Below are 12925 nucleotides of genomic sequence, written 5' to 3' on the forward strand. Positions count from 1 at the left end.
AGGGGAAAATTACATGTCAGAGCCAAGTACAGAACTAGGAATTTGGGCCACCAGCCAGCTGGTTAGATCACACTGTGTGCCTCTAATGAAACACATTGATTTGTGACTCTTACAATAACGTTTTTAGGAAATCACTAGGTGTTTATTTATGTGTTGGAGCAGCCTGTTGAGGTTGGAAAACTCAAGCAGACACTGCTTAGAGAGCAGAAGCACAATTTTAAGAATGAGCTTAATTAATCATTGGAATAACTTTTCTAAGGATATGATGGGTTCTACATCATATTCTGCTGCACAGTCAATACCAGTTAGTTGTATAAAATACATGCCATAGCTCCAGCAGGAGTTCTGTGTACACTGGAAATGATTATCCAAAGTTCTTTGGGTTCTGTTACATCTGAGAGGAGACTATGTCGTTGCAATGGTTCCTCTTGGTGATAAAAAACCCCATGAGCCTGTGGTAGTCATTGAGTCTGGGTGTTTGTGATTCTGTGTAGTAACAGACTGAGATCTCGTAAGTGGTAGATTCAAAAGTAGCAAATATTGTCAGAGAGGGGACTACCAAATTGCAAAGACTCATTCTGCACAAGTGGACGCCCTGCCAATCTTGCAGCTGATATAATATGCTGTGATGATTTAGCGAGCTCAGAAAGAATGAAACCATCAATAAAATGCCAGACTTGGTGCATTTCAAAGCGTCTGGTTAGATCTCATGGAATTTCTTGGCTACTACATGTTCAGTCAGACCGAAAGACATGAGGGAGAGTCCACGATCACCTTGTGGTATTTCACTGGATGCCTCAGAAGAGCAGATGGGAATAGTGAGCAGTGGATAAGGTAAGTGTTTGTCTACTTGGAGTTTTGTATGGATTCTTTTCTGGTCTCGCACCTCTTTAATATCCTTAAAGAGCTATATAAAAATTTGTGGTTTTCTTGCCTGTTTACAGTTTATGGTTAGCTAAATTACATAAATACTGTTTTTCTTCTGTGTGCTCAGGTGAACACATCCTAGAATTTAAGTGCTCTGTGAAAAACAACCCCCTAGCCTTATATATAATATCTTGTATTTCCTATCCAGAAACTGAGACACCTAGAATCTCTAGTGAGTCCTCAAAGTCCTCGTTGCTGCATCTGATCTTTTTCCTTTTCATGTCTGCTTTCTGTGTGTTTTTTGAGTGGCTGATAACCATAAAGATTAGAAAAAAAAAAAAAAAAAAAAAAAATCCAGCCAACTAAGACTTGTTTTGAGAAAAAAAAACATTCAAGGAAAATAAAAAGTAATTAGGTCCAAACTGGCCGACTTATTTGTCCATCTTTAAGATGAATTTACTTAGTCCAGTTCAATCTTTATTTCTGTCACAGTCTTAGTGTCTAGCAGTGTAAGCTGATCATCTTTGAAAACAGAATTCACCTTTAAATGTGCTTAGAGTAGAAAAAATATGCCTGGTGAGGTCATTTTCAGAGCAAGAGTTAATGCATCATGCAAACAGCTAAATAAAGGTTACAATCTGAGTGGAATTATTCAGAGCTCAGGGAGAAATCTGGCATTTGCAGTCTGTCACTGGGTTTGAGAAGTCTGGCTCTCTCCATGTCGCTGTCACTCGGGAGACATCCTGCTTTCTGTGTGGCAGTGAGGGAGGGGACTGCGGCTCTGGATGAACTTCCTGTAAAAACAGCAAAAACAGGAGCGGTGGGAAGTGTCATGTGCGAGGAATGTGTGGAATGAGGGGTGAGTATGAGCCCATCTTTGTCCAGTTTTCATAGAGTGACTCCATGGGTGTAAATAGCCACCCTTCCTCCTCCCCTTTCCTCTTCAGGTCAGCTCAAGAGCCAATGTCAGGACAGCAAACGATCCCTGGTATCCCTGGAGGATCACTGCATGGGGGGCTGGGAGGAGTCGTGTGCCTCTTGAGACCCTCCAGTTAAATACTGCAAGTTTTGGGCCCTATCTGGCAAGGTCTCCTTGACCTTCTTTTCCACCGACATCCCTGGGCGTTGAGTGTGTCACTTTGGGGCAGGATACACCCAAGCCAGGGTGTAGATGGTGATAGAGCCAGGGTAAAAACGCATCACTTGTCAACGCCCAGGCTTTTTTAGGCTTGGCAATCTCCATAGCAGTGCTGTGCAAAGATTTTGGGGGGTTTTTTTTGCATTTTGTTTCCTTGTTTTGTTTCTGTAAGTCAAGTGCTTGGCTGATTGCACAGGAAATCAACTGCTGTGGGCATTCACTTCAATGGGCGAATTTTAAACGAGTCACCAGGGACTGGCTGCTGCTGAGTTCAAAGAGAAAGAAACATCCAAAGACTCTAGCCAAGCCAAATTATGGTGGGAAATATCAGATACAAAGAGGAGAAAACTGGAGGCACGGTAGGGTGAAAGACAGATACAGCTTGACTTTCCTGTCTATAATAGGTCAGATTGAGGTGAGGTTAAAATAGAGATTTAAAAAACAACAATCAGCCAACCAAAATCCAAACCAAAACCAGATAAAATCCCCATAATTTTCCTAAGGGAAGTTTGTTGAACATCAGGAAACATGCTCTGGTGTTGGTGTTCTATGAGTTGTGTGCAATAATCTGGGGAAATTTAATGTGAAACTTGACAAAATATTATGAAAAGTGTTAGAAAGAATCATTTCATGCAGGGCAGAAGGTGAACAAAAGCTAAGCTCCTGCGATCATTCCTCTTTTTTTTCCTTTTCCCAGTGATTTCAAGTGTTCCCAGGCTCAGATAAATCCAAGAGACGGACTCACACCCCGTTTCACAGTCAAGGTAAAGAGTTTGTCTTCATAAAAATGCAAAAACAAGAGGGAGGGGGGTGGAATTTCAAGAGAAGGAATAGAAGTCTAAACTTGGGTGTTGCTTCCATCCCCCGGCATACACGTGAGCAGCAGAGACTCCCAAAAAGAAGACTAGAGAAAGATCGCCATCTTCTGGAAGGATAAATATCTGCCATTATTCAGAACACTAAACCTGCTGTAAGTGTGTTCTTTTAAACCATAGCATATTTCTGATAAATTTATCTCCCAACATAAATTCTTATCCATGTAAAACTAATTCAGTTTAATTTCATCGATATATATGCCATGAACCCAGATTTAGAAACTGACATAGAATCTTGGGTTTTAATGATACTCTCATCAAGTTTAAAATTAGGAAGGTGTTCAGGATTATCAGTAGACATGGACTTTATCTATTCTTGAGCCTGTAAACAAGGCTTTTTTTTTTTTTTTTTAACTGAACATTTAGAAGTCAAATTTAAGGTGTCCAGATGTGAATAGACTGAAAAAAAAAGAAAGAAAAAAAAATCACTCTGCTTTTAAACAGCATCAGCTGTTGTTCTACCTACTTCAGCAAATTAAGTACATCTGTTTCAAACAGAACCTTTTTATTAATCAAAAACCTGCAGGCAGTCTGTGGAGCACAGGGACATTTAGCATTGCTTTCAGTTAGTCCGTCTTAGAAATGCTTATCTATATTAGAAGAGTTTATGCAGCTGGGATTAAAATACCCACAGAGCCACTGCCCATTCTGCTCAGGGCAGGAAGGCTCGGGAGCCCGGGATAGCACAGCCCATGTGCTGGACCGTGAACTTCTCCGTCTGCTGCCCGTGCTGTGAGGGGCTGTCACAGGCTGTGCTGTCACCCAGAGCTATTCCTGCACCTGCCCCCAGCCTCTGGGCTCTGCTCTTGGACATGGGGGATGAGAATGGATGGACCGCTGGTTTCCTCTGTCTTGGCAGAGCTGCATGCAGGAAATCTGCCTTGTTCCCTCCCAGTCAGTGGTGCGAGCTTCACCTGCTTGGCACTGGGCAAAGTCCTCGTGGGCAAGGCAGGATGTGTACCTTTGGGATGCTCCTCTCCCTTGCAGTTTGATTCAGTGCAGCTCTGCTCCGTGGCCTCTAGTACATTCTCATGAGAGGTGACGTCATTCTTACTTTTCATGGTTTTGATACCACATTTTGGGAGCCTTTAAAATTCCAGGACAAGAGCTCAGAGGGGACTTCGCATGAATGTGAATCTTTGTCTGTTCTTACTAGGTTCCCAAATTCATCCAAAGTGAACTTGCTGGGAGCTGGGATTCTTCTGCGTGAACTTCACATTTTGGTAAAAGCTGCCGCTACAAGTGACACTGACAGTCTACCTCATTCTCCCATGCTCTGAGTATTGGCTTGACTTGCTGCTGTTTCACATACCTCCTTCATGGTGGTGATGCCATGCTGTCAGTCTGCTGCTCAGAAGCTCTTCTGCTAAGGGGCTCCTTTTGGCATCAAAATTTCCAGTGCCCATGGGGAGAGCTGCATTGGCATCTCTTCAGGGACTGAAATCCTCAGTTCTCAGAGCAGATGCAGTTGCATAAACTTTCCTCTCCCCATTTTGTTACTCTGCCCTTTCTGCAACTATCAGGTGTGTCCAGGAAGATATTCTAGGGCTGGGATGCCTTTGGTCTTTGCCATGCTGCTGAGACAGTGCACAGGACAAGGGGTGGCCTGATGCCCAGGATGCTGGCAGTTTCCAAGCTAAGGTCACTCCTCCCCTATAGCATTTGCCAGAGCTGTCAGCTTGCTCCATACAAGCTCCCAAACAACTTCCACATGGGGATGGCTGGAATCTTTCAGTGTTTTAAAGAAACTTTCTACTCAGGCAATACAGGTCACTCTTCTGCACTTAATCCCAACCCGCAGCACCAATCTCTTCCCATATAATCTCCCAGAACAGCTGTGCTGTGATTGCATTGTGGATTACAAAATGACCGTTTTCCACAAAACAGCTGCTGATCAGAAGGATAGCATTTAATAATCACTAGGGAGGCAAAGGAGGAGGGGACCAGACAAAGGAGGAAGGAGTTTTGCAGCTATTGGGTTTCTTGGAGGATATAGAGACGAGCAAAACAGCAGACAAAGCGTGAGTCCAACTTCTGTGCTGTTCATCCAAATTAACAGTACTTCAAAGACTTGCTGCTAAGGTAAATTCAACTATCTTTTCTGTTGGGGCTATCTAGATACTGTGGTTGGTTATTGTCAGTGAGTGCTTGGCTTTTGTGGAGGGAAGCTTTTCTAACAATGTTTTCAGGAAGTAGTTCAGATTTGCTTCTCATTCCATATGTCTTCTGCATCCTTGATCCACTTCCTACATCTGACTCATTTGTTTCTTGTATTTTTTATGTCTTTTTCTTAACATCCTGAAATTATACATCCTTTCAACTACTGTCATAAATCAACTGGAGAGAATATTTTTCCCACTATTGAAGATCTAAATTAGAAAGATGATTTTTGTCAATATTGTGAGTGGAATTTTTTTTTGTTAAATAAAAGCATTAGCAACCCAAAACCTGATGACAGAAAATCTTATAATCAAGCAGTGATGAAAAACTGAAAAACTTTGTGTGCTGGAGGTTTCAATTTTCAGGTGAAAAATTATGTTTTTGAGGAAAGCAATTTCATCTGTAATTTCCTTTTCAGTCATAAGCCAATTTTTCCACCAAAAAAACTTCCAGTGAGAAGTTTGCCACTAGCCTTAGCCAGAAACTGTTCCTAGTAGGTGCAAAAATGGTGATATTCAACATACATTCAAATCATGAAAGTCATTAGTTATGGTATCACTAAGATGTTACCATCTCCAGGGTGCAGAAAGAAATGTCCTGCTGAAGAGACAAAAGAATCCAGAGTATGAAACAAAACAGGAAAATTTCAGGAGCTGAATATTCTCTTGCTTTCAATGAGGGTGTCTGGGGTCAGGCACTGCTTTCTCAGTGTGATGAGATGCTAATAAGGTCCTGCTTTTCAAGAGGAGCTCCAGCTCATCGTCTTTGTTGACCATGTTTCCAAGCTTGCTAGTTAGCAGAAAAAATGATTCTAACTGCACCACTTTTAGCTGTGGTGCAATCACAAACAATGCAAAGCTTGGTCTCATATTGTTTATTTATAGTGGTGTCCACAGAACGCTGGGTCTTTCTCACACATTCAGCGTTGGGTGAGTCAGCCGAAGTTAAGTGAAGAGGACCAGCAGCAGGCAAAGTCTGCACAAACTGAATCTATTCATGGGTAAATAGATTTTCAGAGTCATAAATAGGAAAGGGTGGGAGTATCTGGATGAAGTTGTGCCAAACATAGGGAGTGCCATGTGGGAAGAGACATGCGTTGATTACATGAAAGTTGATGTGTGGGTAGATGACATCTAATCAATCTATGGAATGATATTTTGGGGTTCTCAGGAGTCAGTGCAGGGTTTTGCAGGAACCCTAAAATCTTTATCTTCCCTCTGACTGAGAAAGTCCACAGGACCCTGGTTCACAAACTGCTTTCTGAATTACTTTTAATGATGAGATGAAACCAGTAAGAATGTTTGTGGCAACGTTCACTCTTATAGGAAAAAAAACCTTTGGCACTTTGTGTGAAAGCAGAGACACTGTCATCCCATCACCCTACCAAATTTCTGATGTGCAGATGAGAGCTCAGGTGGAAGGTGCTGCTCTGGAGCTTGTACTCAAGATGCCAGGCCTGGGTAGCTGGGTGTCCTCTCTGAGCAGGTCACTGCTTTGATGTGTGGGAACATTTTCCTGCCTTTTCCCACTGTGATATCACTATATTCTCTATGTCCTTAGATACAGTAATGAACTGCTTGAGTAAGTGTTGTGGGACACTTGGCAGCAAGATTTCTCATTTAGTTGGAGAGAGCATTCATTGTATTTCATGTAAAGGCAACACATGGTATTCAGGGAAGTTGGTTAACAGTTTCTCCCCATCATCTCTGAGGTGGATGAATGTGATATTCCTTTCATTTTTCTCAGACACCTCAATGCACTCAGCCTGGCTATGTCTGCTGGGTCACCCTCTCTTCCCCAGTACAGATATTCAGCATACTTTGAAATGGTAGAAGCTGACCTATTGGTCCACTGCCCTGGCTTTCAGAAATGGTTCTTCCATGCTGAGTGAGCTGTTGGGATGTTGTGAGGAGGGCAGAGTGCTCATAACCCCTCCCCACAGATGCATGCTGGGAAAAGGTGGGATCCATAAGGCTCGGTGGGACAAGTGGTGTGACGGTCCCTCCTGTTCGTGTGTCGTAGATGGAGCTGCTGAAGGGACTGCCACTGCGCCGTACTTTCCTGGCTGTCATCCTGAACCTGCTGGCTCTCACCCTCTCCACCACTGCCTTGCTGGGCAGCTACTGGTGCACCGGGACCCAGAAAGTACCCAAGCCTTTGTGTGGGAAGACCAAAGCCTCCCAGTGCGTGGGTGTCCCCATGCCATCTCATGCAGATGCTAGCAATGTTTCGTCTGAGGACATAGTGCACTACAGCTGGGAGACTGGAGATGACCGCTTTGCCTTCAGATACTTCCACACAGGGATGTGGCTTTCCTGTGAAGAGAGCATGGAAGGGCCAGGTAGTGTGTTGCTCAGGCAGCCACAACTTATTGCCTTGTATTTACTCCACAGAAGTTTGAAACTGAAAGGTGGGAGGCTGACAACACTTGGGAGAAAAGTCTTCTTCCTTTTCCTATATGGTATCAGCTCTGGGCACTGGTGTGGTCAGTATATTTCTGTCCTTCACTGGAATGTTCACAGAGCAGGGAAACGGAAAATGGTTGTCTCTGATGTGCCATTTGGCCTGGAATAGGGGCTGTGAAATGCAAGTGATGGTGGAGATTGCAGTGACTTTGTGATGGCACTGTTCATCCTGATGGGAACTGCCATGAGCCTCCTTTTCCTTTCCCCATATCTCCATTCGTACACACAGCTTACTTCATGCATGTAAATTTGTGCATGTCCTCTCAGAAATTTAAGTACAGTGATTTTATGCAGATGTCAATTTTTAGCTATCACTGTGAGGACTACAATAGTTGGTGTTCTCCTTAAATCACCAAACTGAGTGGTTTTGTGTTATTAAACAGAGACTGGGCTTTTCTTAAAAAAAACCAATAAAACAGAGAAATAGAACTACTACCTTGCAGATACAGAAAAAACCTGGAGGATCTGAACCCAAAGGAACTAAAGCCAGGAGGCAGATTGACCTGAGGATTAGAGCTGCAATATTGTAATTGTTTTTAGTTTTTGTGATATTGTGACAGGTTTCATTTGTGGTTTTTGACCATGTGGGACTGGTACTGTAAATCCTGGAGTGCTGGGGACTGGTTGTGCAACCTGTACTAGAACCATTTGGTGCTTCCCTTCACCCTTGACTTGTTCCTGCCCAGACCTGCTCAAGTCCTTCTGCTGGAACCTGTGCCACACCAGCACAGGTGGGTGCTCTGCAGTGCTCAGATGCCCTTTGCTGCCTGGCACACACATCAAGGATCAGAACTAATCCAGAGGGTGGCCAACAGGGAGATTTGTATCTAAAGATAGAGTGATGAAAGTCACTTTCATCAGGCCCATTCCCCTGAGCCCACCATCCTCCTTTCAGCTCTGCCCAAGTACAAACATCTCACCTTCTTTAACCAAGCCATCCTTCCAGTATGGTATTTTTCATCTCTGTTGCTGTCAGAGTTGGAAAATAACTAACTGATGAAGAAAAGCAGACAGAAGGAGGGGCTGGAGCAGAAGGGAATGTGCTTGAAACTCTCATGTCCTAACAAGTGGGCTGCTTTTTGCTTGTTATGAGCATTTCCAGACAGGCGGTGGAAGGAGATGTGTTTATTTAGGACTGGTTTGGGTTGGGTTGTGTTTCCACAATGCTTGTGGGAATGAAACTACATCCCTTGACTGATTTCTCTAAATGACTTATCTGGCCACTGGGCAGTCCTGGAATAACCCCAATGCCTGAAGGAACGCAGAAAGTATGTAACATCTGGATCGCAGCAGAACATGGGATAGAGCACAGGGTAGAAGCACAGTCAGTCTCAGTCTCCTGCTTCCTGTAAATCAAGCACAACCCACCTACCACTGTGCATCTTTGAAGCAAGTGCATAGACAATAAAAACAACAAAAAAGGGACTACTCTGAACAAAAGGAGTTTGAGTTGAGCTGGAGAAAGGATTTCATTATTCAGGCTAATCTCAGGATCAGTTTAGATGAGCCATTACTGAATATCCTCATTAAAGTTCTAGGTGAAGTAGCAAATTGCAAGTTAATGAGAACTGCAGATGGCACTAAACTGGGTAGCATCCTGAGAGCTGTGGATGACAGAAGTAACACAGGAGATTTGGAAAGATTAGAACTGGGGATAGAAATTAAGAAAATGAGATTCTTATATGAAGTGGAAACGTCTGAGAGAAAATACTGTGCCAAGTGGAGGAGAGGACCCTCAAATGCAGTAATGCAGTATGCAGGGACAGAGACTGACAGATAATAATGATGGACCCTCATCTGAGACAGTAGTTTGCACCTGGCCAACATAAAAAGCCAAAGCAAATATTTAACACCATTTGTTGAAATAGCATGCGTAAAATGTGAGGACCAAGGACCACATTTCTCTATGAGTCTCTGCCACAGAAGGGGGACTCACATCTCTGTCATAAAGTATTTCATTTGGGAAGTTCTTTTTTTGCTTTCTTTTTTGAGAAGCAGTGCTTGAAATGCTCTTCTGAGATTAGGGTGTGTGGGAATTCAGCAGAAGTGGTGGATCTGCACGGTCTGTTACAAGCTACACTCTTAATAGACCTGATCATCAGTAATGTTGTGAATGACTAGCAACAGATTGTTATATCCAGCAGAGGCAAGTAAGATTTATGAATTGCTGAAGCTTTTTTTCTGAAAAGGCCATTTCTAGCTTTGCAGGCAAATGTTGCCTTCCCATCCTTTGCCTCGGTGAAGGTCTGGAAAGATAGTCAGAAAAAGACCAGAGGTGAGAAGGTCTGATAGGAAGATTCAGGGATGACTGGATGTATGCATTGAAAAGAGTGAGATGAAGAGATTTTCTTTTCCTTATGTTCCCTACATTGTTTTGTAAACTAAAAGCTTTGGTTTTGTGTTTCAGAAGAGAAATGCCGCAGCTTTATTGAGCTTTCACCACCAGCAGAGAGAGGTAAGAGCAAATCCCTGTATCTCACTGTAGCTACCCAGTGTGCCTCCTTGGGACAGGGGACCTGCTACATTTTGCCTGTGCAGGGACAGCAGGGTGAGTCCCCAAAGAGTCAGGCATGAAATCCTGTCCTCGTGACAAAGATTTCCTCCCAGATGTTCACATAAACCACTGCCATTTGTGAAGTCAGTGCTAGAAACCTCAGATTCCCTCCCATGTGAAGTGGGATTTGTCTCATGTAGTAAGTGTCCTGGTCTGGGGTTGTCATCTTGTTGTTGTAAAGGGAAAGAGGACAGATGCTGCCTCAGGGCAGTTCCTCACACACAGGCTACATATTAACTGAGTGCTTCAGTTTTGGGGTCTAATATGATGAATCTGGAAGGTGAATCCCCTCTTACTTTGTGGTAAGTAAACAGGACATCTGAAAGTTTTGTTTTCAAGGTGAAGTCCCTGCCTCATTAAATACAAAACTACATTTGGGTAAGAGAGATCACCCCTCCTGTCATTATCACATGTTTCAAAGCACCGTGCAGATAGTCTCAGTATACTTTGATGTATGTGTACATATGCTACGGAGATTTTACTTAATGAAGGCTTTTCAATTGATGTGGGCTTGCTAACTATTCCCTGAGATGGAGGCTGGAGGCAAGTTGTTTCAGAAGATGTTCATATGTCAAGGGAAAGGCCTGGGGTGCAGAGCCTGCGTCAGCGTTCGAACCTTGACAGCAAGGGTGTAATAAATGCTGGGGATTTGCAAGCATTATTTTCACCCCTTCCTGCACATGGTATCATCTTAAGATGACCGGTGCAGGTGCTATTGTATAGCTGGGTTAGCACTGGACAAGGTGGTGTGACTGCTGGTTGTGGGATGGGCTGGTGAGCTGGGTGTGTGCAGAGCAGCTCCACAATACACAGGCAACATTACAAGACCAAATGACATATCAGCAGTGGGAAGCCTGGACTCACAAGGAAGATGATGCAGAGGTCTCTTTGTATGTGTGGTGCCTGCAACCTTCAGAATACTTTTGACAGTCTGACCTTTAATGAAATATTCTCCTTGATGGTGCTGCAGCAAGCAAGTCAGCCCCTTTAAGCAGGGAATGCAGCTCATCTATTTCTGCTAAAGAGCTGGCTGACTCTATGGCGCTAATGATGTTGAGTATTCAAGTCAGTGCCACATTAATGAGGGTTTTCTTCACACTCCTTTTCCCCAGCTGAATGTCTCCTCTACAGCCATTTATAATCGCTAACAGTAGTGTTCACAGTGCTGCTTCATTTGTCAGATTAATGTTTCTTCCTCAGTGAATCCTGTGCTTTTCCACAGCACAGCATTACAGAGTGCCTTTCTTCATTCTCCTCCAATTCCTACTGCACAGCTGTAGAACTCAGCTCAGCTGTGGAATCTGGTATCACTTAAATCCCACTCAAAATCCCAGCATGAAAGTACCTGTACTCTGTTCGAGAAGCAGGGTGAGTGGTCAATGCTACTGCCCTGGCTGGATATCAACCCCAAGGAATGTACTTTCATTCTCATTGGGGTTTCAGTGAGAAATACAGGCTTGCAAGGGGCTTCCTGAATTCCAGAGGCCACATCCCAGTCATGGATGCACCATATAGTTCTTAACTAGTTGAGTCCCAGGTTAAAAGTTGTTTGCTTAATGTTGTGATTAGAGCTCAGATGTGTTCATGGCCAATCTATGACCATTAGGTTTTATGCTAATAGTCAACAGCTTCCCCAGTCTTTTCCCTTTTACTTTCCTCCTTGCTGTTTATGAAAAATGCTGGCTTGTTTACAGATGGCATTTTAGTTCCTCTCAGCTCTGCCATGCTAGAGGAGCCAAGCCATCCTGTGTGACAGGCACTCTGTCCCCTACAGCATCCACTGATCTCTTGCTCACAGGCTAGTGAGATTGCTTTTGGGTGTTTGCTGTTTTCCCTCATCCCCTTCTATCCAAAGGACATCCTTTCAGGATTGGGTTGAGAGAGGGGTGTAATCTCCCTTGAACATGGTTTCATCTTGTGTTCCTGGCAGGAATCCTGTGGCTGTCACTGGGATCAGAGATGCTGTACATCAGCTTGCTGCTCATCAGCTTCATCCTCCTGATGCTGGAAATTCTGCATACTGGCAATCCTGTCTGTGGGATGAAGCTCAATGCTTTTGCTGCTGTCTTCTCGGTGCTGTCAGGTGAGTGTATTACTGTGGTCTTGGAATCTCAGCACTGGAGAGCCTGCTTTCCACTCAAGGCTGAAGTATGCTGCTCTGGCTCCTACTGTAATTGTTTTGCTTTCTTGTCTTTTGTGTCCAGGTCTCCTTGGGATGGTGGCACACATGATGTACACTCAAGTCTTCCAGGCAACAGTTAATTTGGGACCAGAGGACTGGAGACCGCACACATGGGACTATGGCTGGGCATTCTAGTACGTGAGCTCTGAAGCCATCTTCACCTCCCCAGCCTTTAGAGCTTCAGCCATGCCACCTGCTTCCTCCTCCTTTCTTGACCTTCTATGTGTTCCAAAGACACATGGTTCTCTTACTACTAATGTCCTGTCTTTGCCTCACCCAGTTTTAATAAATAGTGGCTGAGCTACTTAAATGAATAGCTACCAAAGGACTGGCAAAACAATGGGGTCACACCTAAACAATTGCCTTCAGCCCTGCTGACTAATCAGGCTTGCCCCTCTGCTGGTTTGCCCTGTTTGGTCTCAGCTCTTCCCTGTGTGCAGAGGCCAGTGTCACACCTGTGATGATGCTCCCAAACACACTCTGTTTTTCTGCAATTTTAGGAAGTTGCATGCTGGTTGGCATCTTCACTAACCAGTGTTAGGCCAAAGGGCCCATTCCTGCAACACCAAGCCTAGACATGTGCCTGAAGATGTGGGCACAGCTCAGCCCCCAGCCAGCAGTCACACCATCTTCTCTAGTGCTGGCCCGGCCATATATTGGCAGCTGCACTGGAGGCCAAGGTCA

At 44.1% G+C, this 12925-nt stretch overlaps 1 protein-coding gene across 5 annotated transcripts in view; it reads left to right on the plus strand.

The window, feature by feature from the left end:
- GSG1 (germ cell associated 1) overlaps window positions 1–12925 on the plus strand; it is a 92494-nt gene that overhangs the window by 77753 nt on the left and 1816 nt on the right. The window contains exons 1-7 of one of the 5 annotated variants that reach the window (XM_032105725.1): window positions 1276–1726; window positions 2703–2769; window positions 2889–2975; window positions 7063–7381; window positions 9913–9960; window positions 11990–12142; window positions 12264–12375. In XM_032105725.1, the coding sequence (XP_031961616.1) occupies window positions 7063–7381; window positions 9913–9960; window positions 11990–12142; window positions 12264–12375 (632 nt within the window). In that variant the 5' untranslated portion in view covers window positions 1276–1726; window positions 2703–2769; window positions 2889–2975. Of the gene's footprint in view, window positions 1–676; window positions 835–1275; window positions 1727–2702; window positions 2770–2888; window positions 2976–4310; window positions 4963–7062; window positions 7382–9912; window positions 9961–11989; window positions 12143–12263; window positions 12376–12925 lie in introns of those variants that run through there. The other 4 variants (XM_032105723.1, XM_032105726.1, XM_032105727.1 and 1 more) reach the window with 4 other exon arrangements.

Source organism: Corvus moneduloides, chromosome 4 (assembly GCF_009650955.1).
Source record: "Corvus moneduloides isolate bCorMon1 chromosome 4, bCorMon1.pri, whole genome shotgun sequence".
Taxonomy (NCBI): Eukaryota; Metazoa; Chordata; class Aves; order Passeriformes; family Corvidae; genus Corvus; species Corvus moneduloides.